Raw genomic sequence first — 8405 nt, 5'->3', positions numbered from 1 at the left:
CTGAGTGTTCCACTATCCAAAGAAGTAGGATTTCATATGATTTATTTATATCTTCTTATATTTTGATTAGCCCTCCCTCCACCTTTCCTTTATTTAATCTCTTCTCCTAACCTTATTTTGGGCCTTTTGACCCCCATTAATCTATTCTTCTACTTACATATATATAATACCATCCTATTAAGTACCCCCTCCCTTCTTTTCTCTTCCCTTTATATCTCTTTTCTAGCTTACTGGCCTTTGTTACTGAGTTTTTCCCTTCTCACACAGAAGCTCAGTCATCTTTAACTAGGATCCAAATATGAGAGAGAATGTGCAGTGCTTGGCTTTCTGGGCCTGGGTTACCTCACTTAGTATAATCCTTTCCAGATCTATCCATTTTCCTGCATATTTTTCTTTTTTTGGATGGGAGATTTTTGATAACTGCTTGGATCACCATACTTGTTATGGGTCTATTTAAGTGATTATTCTCATCTTGATTTAATTTAGGTATGTCATATAAATCAAGGAAATCATCCATTTCTTTCAGTCTTTTTTGTTTGTTTGTTTGTTTTTTGTTTTTTTTTTTTTGTTTTTCGAGGTAGGGTCTCACTCTAGCCCAGGCTGACCTGGAATTCGCTATGGAGTCTCAGGGTGGCCTCAAACTCACAGTGATCCTCCTACCTCTGCCTCCTGAGTGCTGGGATTAAAGGTGTGCACCACCACGCCCGGCTCTCTTTCAGATTTTCATACTTTGTGGAGTATATATTTTTATAGTATGTCTCTGTGGTTTTTTAAAAAAGAATTGTTTTATTTACTGAACCTGGGGCATATTGGATATACACCAATTTTAAATTTACATCTTTTAATTCAATTCTGAAATGTTTTCACACACAATTGGCATGCAACAGTTGTCCTAAGGTGAAAGAATCACCTTATCAATAAACTGTTGCAAGTATTTTCACCCAAGGTTGAAAAATTGTCCTGAACATGAAAACTTGCAACAAATTTAAATTAATTCTAAAAAACTTGTTACTTATAGTTTTCCCCTTACAAGATCAAAAAAAAAAAAATACAAGTAACTAATATACATCAGTCATGACATAATCCTGGACACTCCCCACACCAAATGCAGAGGTCCTTTCATTTTAAACCCATCATCAGAGATCAAGACAGTCTTTTCATTTTATATAAAACAAAACAGACATGTGCCAAACAAAAAAGAAGGACCCAGGAAAAAGAAAACAAAACCCGTAGTGCTGACACTGACATTCAATGCCCTGGTTAAATTGGCCAAAGATACCACTGACCAAAAATAATATAGTGGCTGTATATCACTGCAAGGAAAACAAAGAGGCTTTAACCCTCTAGCATTAGAAATCAAGATCTTTCCAAATGCATGAATGCATCCTTGCTAGTGCCAAGAGTGGAGACGGGGGCTATGCCAGCACAGAAAGGACAGCTCATTTGCTGAAACACCCAGAAAATGGGCTTTTACAGAGGTTAGGCAGGAACCAAACAACAGGTATTAGCTGCTTGTGTCATCAATTTAAGTAGAGGTGATTCATTCCTAAGGTTCAACATAAAACTTTAGAGAGAAAATGTGTTGGGGCAAGTCTCAGCTTTAAAGCATATAAAAAAATACCCAGCCTGATAGCATATTCTCAGCCAGGTCACTCTGCCATGGGGCTGGGCAGAAAATGACAAGATTCAGATTGTTGTTGCAAGTAATGACAAAAAAAAAAAAAAATGATGCCAGGTGTGGTGGCGCACGCCTTTAATCCCAGCACTTGGGAGGCAGAGGTAGGAGGATCGCTGTGAGTTCAAGGCCACCCTGAGACACCATAGTGAATTCCAGGTCAGCCTGGGCTAGACTGAGACCCTACCTCGAAAAAGCAAAAAAAAAAAAAAGAATGTCTGGTGATTTGAACCACAGGATAAAGGACTCCCAAGAATGCAGTCACTTATATTGTCAGGCTTTGTGCTGCCTTCATGAACAAACTGTATTTTATTATGAAAACCAGAGGAAAAGAAGACATAATGATGATTATATTCCTACATTTCATTTCTACTTTTGAATTCTTAGGAAGACTTTCATAGTGGGGCAGCATCCAAATACTTACAGGCCAATAAAAAGTCAGATTTTCACAATTTTACTAAAATGTTTTCCCCCCAAAACCTATTAATCAAAAAAAAAAAAAAAAAACTATGAGTGTTCAGTTCAGAAAATAAGTGTGGAAACTAACAGCATTATTCTGACCAAGGTGTTTGGTAACCAAGTGAATTATGAATTTGGGATCAACAGGAAAAGGCCTTTTAAACAACCCTCCGGACTTCAAAAAATCTCTTCAGGTAGTAGATCTGTCCCAATGTCATGGCGACTAGAACAAGAGCTTCGAAGAAGGACCAAAGGACCACTCTGCTGTTTGTGTTATCATTGGTGGCTCTGTGTATCCTCTCCTGGACTTCCATGTACTCTTGTTCATGCTTTACAGCTATCATTGCTACTGCCAGCTCATTAATCATTTCTTCTAGCTTGTTCTGATGAGCTTTTGTTTCCACGTCTTGTCCTTTTGGAGCCTCCCCAATGTCAATGATGAACATTACTATCTTTGGAGTCATAGTGGACATCCTATTACTAAAACAGAATCTATATGTTCCATCCATGTGAGCAGTAAATGTGTATTTCCCACTGGACTCTCGGTCTCCTTTATAAATTCCTTTATTATCAGGTCCTGTAATCTCCACATCAATGTCTAAGAAGCCGCCCTCCGCCACCTCGAAGATGAGGCCCATCTTAGTGCCCAAAGTTACCCGTTCAAAGAAGCACTACTCAGCATGCACATCGATACTGACAAAATAGCCCAAGGCCATGGCCAGAAGAGCAGCCAGAAACACCAGCAGCTCCACAACCATCACCATGGTGGGGCAGAGGCCCAAGCCAGGACCCGTACTGCGGCCTCCAGAGCCACCGCTGCCACTGCTGCCTCCTCTCTATGATTTTTTTGAATTTCTCTGGTATCTGTTATGATGTTACCTTTTTCATCTCTAATTTTATTAATTTGTGTCACTTCTCCCTTTCTTTTGGTCAGATTTGCTAAGGGTTTATCAATCTTGTTTATCCTTTCAAAGAACCAACTCTTTGTTTCATTGATTCTTTGGATTGTTTTTTGTTTGTTTCTATTTCATTAATCTCTGCCCTAATCTTTATTATTTCTTCCTGTCTACTGATTTTTGAAAGGTTTAAGTTACCTTTTAGGACTGCCTTCATTGTGTCCCAGAGATTTTGGTATGTTGTGTTCTCATTATCATTTGACTCTATGAATTTTTTGATTTCTTTCTTGATTTCTTCATTGACCCATTTATCATTTAGTAGTGAATATATCTGTATATATCTGTTAGGTCCATTCCTTCTATGACCTCGTTTAATCCAGAAGCCTCTCTATTTTTTTCCAGGATGACCTGTCAATTAATGAGAGTGGGCTGTTGAAGTCACCCACTACCACTGTGTTTGGTGTTATCTGTGACCTTAGTTCTAATAGCATTTGTTTCATGAATTTGGGAGCCCCCATGTAAGGTGCATATATGTTTAGGATTGTAATGTCTTCCTGTTGGTGTGTGCCTTTAATCAATATAAAGTGAGTTACCTTATCTGTCTTAACTAATGTTGCACTGAAGTCTACCTTGTCTGATATTAGGATAGCAACCCCTGCTTGTTTTCTAGGCCCATTTGCTTGAAACATCGTTTTCTAACCTTTCACCCTCCAATAGAGTCCATCCTTTGCAGAAAGGTGGATTTCTTGGAGGCAACAAATTGTAGGATCCTGCTTTTTAACCCAGTCTGCCAACCTATGTCTTTTGGTTGGGGCATTGAGGCCATTGATATTAAGAGATATTATTGAAAGGTGTGTATTTATTTTTGCCATTTTTTTTGTAGTTCTTCTGGTTTTACCTTTGCTCTCTTGTGTTAACTAGTATTTCAGTATTGTTTATTTTTTCCAGGTTCCTTATATGTGTACTCTTCTTTCTCTTCAGCATGGAGGATTCTTTCAAACATTTTCTGTAGAGTTGGTTTTGTCTTCAAATAGTCCTTTAGTCTGCTTTTGTCATGGAATGTCCTTATTTCTCCATCTATTTGAATGGAAAGCTTTGCAGGATAAAGTAACCTTGGTTGACAGTTGCTATCTTTCAGAACTTGAAATACATCACTCCAAGCCCTTCTGGCTTTTATAGTTTGTTTTGAGTAATCTGCTGTAATCCTGATAGGCTTGCCTTTCTGGTAACTTGATTTTTCTCTCTGACTGCTTTCAATATTTTTTCTTTGGTTTATGTGTTTGGTAGGAGAGGTTCTTTCCAGGTTTTGTCTGGTTGGTGTTCTAAATGATTCCTGTATCTGCATTGGCACCTCTTTCTCAATTTGGGGGAAGTTTACTTCTATGATTTTGTTGAAGATGCCTACTATACCTCTGGAGTGAACTTCTTCTCCTTCAAAATACCCTGAATTCTTATGTTTGATCTTTTCATAGTGTCCCAAATATTTGAAATTCCCATTCATACTTTCCTATTAGTTTGTCTTTCTCTTTGTTGGACTGTATTAGATCTGCCAACTGGTCTTCTAGCTTAGATATTCTGTCCTCTCCTTCATCCATTCTACTGGTGAGATTTTCTACAGTTTTTTATTTCATTAACTGTTCTTCACTGCTAGTAATTTTGACTGGTTTTTCTTTTTTTTTTTTTTTAATTTTTTATTTATTTATTTGAGAGTGACAGACACAGAGAGAAGGACAGATAGAGGGAGAGAGAGAGAATGGGCGCGCCAGGGCTTCCAACCTCTGCAAACGAACTCCAGACGCATGCGCCCCCTTGTGCATCTGGCTAACGTGGGACCTGGGGAACCAAGCCTCGAACCGGGGTCCTTAGGCTTCACAGGCAAGCGTTTAACCGCTAAGCCATCTCTCCAGCCCATGGTTTTTCTTTATTATTTCTATTTCCTTATTTATGTCCTTTATTGCCTTCTTTATTTCATTAAATTGGTGTCCTTTGTCTTTTTTGATTCCTTTGACTTCCTCTTTGATTCCTTTGATTTCTTCTTTGATTCCTTTGATTTCTTGGAACATATTTACAATAATTCTTTTGAAATATTTCTCAAGCATTCCCTCTAACTCATTCTCACTGGAGGTCATTTCTGATGTATTAATACTTTTTGGTGCATTTGTATTGTCTTGATTTTTGTTGTTTCTTGTGTTATAATTTATAGATTTTTGCATCTTGGATTAAGTTAATGCTTGGATTTTTTAGTTGGCTGGGTATTATTAGATGTATCAATCAAGCTAATATTATATATCTTCACAGTAGGAGCTTAAGGTGTTAAGTGTGGCTCTTAAGACTCTCAGAGTATCTACGAGTATCTACAAAAGTGACCCTAGGTGTTGGATTTGCCTGCTATGGGAGTATTCAAGTAGGCTGATTGGAACAAAATACAGATAGATTGTAAAGTTTAACTAAAGAATGTACACATTCAATGAAAAATAGCATATTTATGCAAGAGTAGGTATTATGACAACCAGATCCTCTATCAACAAGGAGGTTAAGATTTCTGGTTTGTTGAGGGTCACAAGTCAGCTTATGACCAAGTGAGACCCTTCCTTAATGTATAACAGAAGAGGAAACAAAGCCACTATAAATCAAGAAAAAGCAACAAATAACAAGCTCAAGATATAGCTTATTTAAGAACGGCAAATCTGACCATCCATCAGACTTAACGTATAATTTATCCTGATATGGAAGGTGCAATTAGCACTTCCAGTTCAGGGCTATATAGCAGGTTTATTAGGCAGGTACTGACCTGGTGTAATCTCAGTAACCTTTTGGGATAATTTTGGTCTCAGTTATGCTGCACTCCTGCTTGGGTCCCTCTTTGGTGCCCTGTGGATTCAATTAGGCTGGCTGTGTCGCTGGACTACTGTTCTGTTTTCTGGCACTGGGCACTGGCTTTTCCTGTGACTTAAGCCAAGCCCAGCAGCTGTGGCCCAGCAGACCTGCCACTGCCACTGCTGGAGCCACTCAGCCTGCCTGTGTGGGCTCTGGATGCTCTGGATCTCTCCTACTTCTCTGCTGCCATTTGAATTTCTTATACACCTCACTCTTTGGTAAAAGTGCGTATTTTGCTGGGTTTTTTGTTTGTTTGTTTGTTTGTTTGTTTTGGCTTTTTCTCCCCTAGGCTGCTTTGGCATAGTTCCTACACTGCAATCTTAACCGGAAGTCTCTTGTCAGTCTTTAACTGTTTCTGGCTGAATGGGGTTATAGAAATATGGCAGTTAGAGAGTCACTCCCAGAGAGGGGAACTATTCTAAAGGACCCCAAAAGTGTGTTGATGGAGTGCAGAAAGATAGTCTTGGAAGAAAATGTTGGAGAGACAGAATAAAAGCAAGTAGTTAATGAGAAGGTGGGTACAAAGCAAACTGCCTGCCTTCTTGTGGACTTTTAGATCTTGGTAAGCAGTTGAGGAAACCCAGATAGATGGAGTTGGATTGTTTCAGGACCATCTGAGCATAAGCTGGCTGATATTTTTCTCAGAATTATTCACTGAATGGCACAGTACTGTCTGACATGGTCTGAATCTGTTCCTGTATGGCTAGTAAAACAGATGTGATATTAGCAGAGTTATCAGGAATATATACACAACATTTAACTTTCATAATGGTGGATACTATGTATTTTGTATAATATTCTCCCAAAGTATACCTTTTTAAAGTTGTTCTGGGTGTAGCCAGGGCCAAGGGTTGGTATCATAAAGCTACTAGGTGTCATTAGGGACTGCACAATATATTTTTAGCCCCAGTACTTATTTAATGATGTCTTGGCACAAGTTAGAAGGGACTTGCAATTGTCCCCAGTATAAGGAAGTCTTCTGAATTAAGCAACCTTTGGTCAGAGTCATCCATATCTATTTTAGATTTGAAAATAACCATTCTGACATCTATGGTTGCTTTTCCTTATTGTATAATTAGAACTATTAGAGAGGGGGGCAACGTGTCTTAAGGCCTTGTTTGTTTCCCCCTTTGAAAGCCTCTTGTTTTGTTACTTAATAGGTCAGTTATATAATATTTGAGTCATCCCTTCATCTTTGGTTATACATTTCTCTCTGAGTGTTTAAGACCAAGTAGGTAGCCAGAATTTAATCAAGGATTAATTTTGGAGGTCACTAATGGCTCTCCAAAGTAGACTCTCAGGACCTAAAAGGAGCACTATGGCTTTTTCAATACTGGTGTTGTCTATTAGGATGAGTCAGGGCCATTTTGGCCAAGTGGCTTTTTCCTCCTTGAGGCAGCCAGAAGGACTGATTTCTTCTCAGTTGTGACTCCTGTTTCAGACTGTACACCAATTTTTTTGTTGTTGTTTTGGGGTCTCTGTATTCACTCTGATCAGGAAGATGGGTGACTTACCAGGGGGCCAGTGTAGAAGTGCCCCATCATCTACAGTGGCCTCATGACTTGGGAGCAGGGACCAAAATATTGGCCTTATTAGTTTCAATGAATCTAATTGGCTTTGGCTTCTACATACGTTATTAGAACACTTAGAAAGGAAGTTACACCAACCTTGAAGGTATACATATGTAGCACATTTGATTACTGAAACATACCCAGTTAAAGAATGATACAAATGTTTTAAGTTATTTTGTCTAACCTCTAAGCTTAGTTATCCTGTGATGGCATAGATCATATCTGAAGCATACAAAGCAGGCATGTAAACCAATTAATTTAACCCCAAAATTGTCAGCAAAAAGCTAGTTAGACAGTATAAAGACTTGGCACCTGTGTTTGAAAACTTCTTAGATTAGTTTAAATACCTGTTTGGGTACCAGCTACCCAGGGAATGTTGGAAACAGAATCACAGAGCTTGAAATTATTTCTCTCAGATGAGGACCACTGTTTGAGCATAAGACTGTACCATAAAGTAGGAAATATATCTTAAGAGTTAAGTTTCTTATAAGCAGTGGATTTGGGATATCCAAAAATGAGACAGTCATTTTAACAAAAAATTGATTTAAACTACTTGATTACACCTAATAGAATAGAACCAGGTCATTGTTGAGCCAAAACAGCTGTGTTCTAATATAACCCTTGAGAAATTTGTTTTGCTTGGGTGTTTGTTTGTTTGTTTGGTTTGGGTTTTTGAAGTAGGATCTCACTTTAGCTCAGGCTGACCTGGAATTCTCTATGTAGTCTCAGGGTGGCCTCAAACTCATGGTGATCCTCCTACCTCTGCCTCCCAAGTGCTGGGATTAAAGGTGTGCGCCACCATGCTCAGTGATGCTTCTCCCCACCCACCCCCCGCCCCAAGGTAGGGTCTCACTGTCACCTAGACTGACCTGGGACTCACTCTGTAGTCCCAGGTTGGCCTCAAACTCACAGCAATTCTCTTACCTC

At 38.9% G+C, this 8405-nt stretch overlaps 1 protein-coding gene across 1 annotated transcript; it reads right to left on the bottom strand.

Annotated features, from left to right (window-relative positions):
* Positions 1 to 2215: 2215 nt before the first annotated feature.
* LOC123461460 (transmembrane emp24 domain-containing protein 2-like) lies at positions 2216 to 2945 on the bottom strand. The gene is given in 1 exon segment (XM_045151898.1): positions 2216 to 2945. A coding segment is annotated over 1 exon segment (606 nt). The 5' UTR covers positions 2899 to 2945; the 3' UTR covers positions 2216 to 2292.
* Positions 2946 to 8405: the final 5460 nt, after the last annotated feature.

Source organism: Jaculus jaculus, chromosome 1 (genome assembly GCF_020740685.1).
Source record: "Jaculus jaculus isolate mJacJac1 chromosome 1, mJacJac1.mat.Y.cur, whole genome shotgun sequence".
Classification (NCBI taxonomy): domain Eukaryota; kingdom Metazoa; phylum Chordata; class Mammalia; order Rodentia; family Dipodidae; genus Jaculus; species Jaculus jaculus.
The sequence above is the reverse complement of the archived record's forward strand: the minus strand, read 5'-3'. Positions and strand labels throughout refer to the sequence as shown.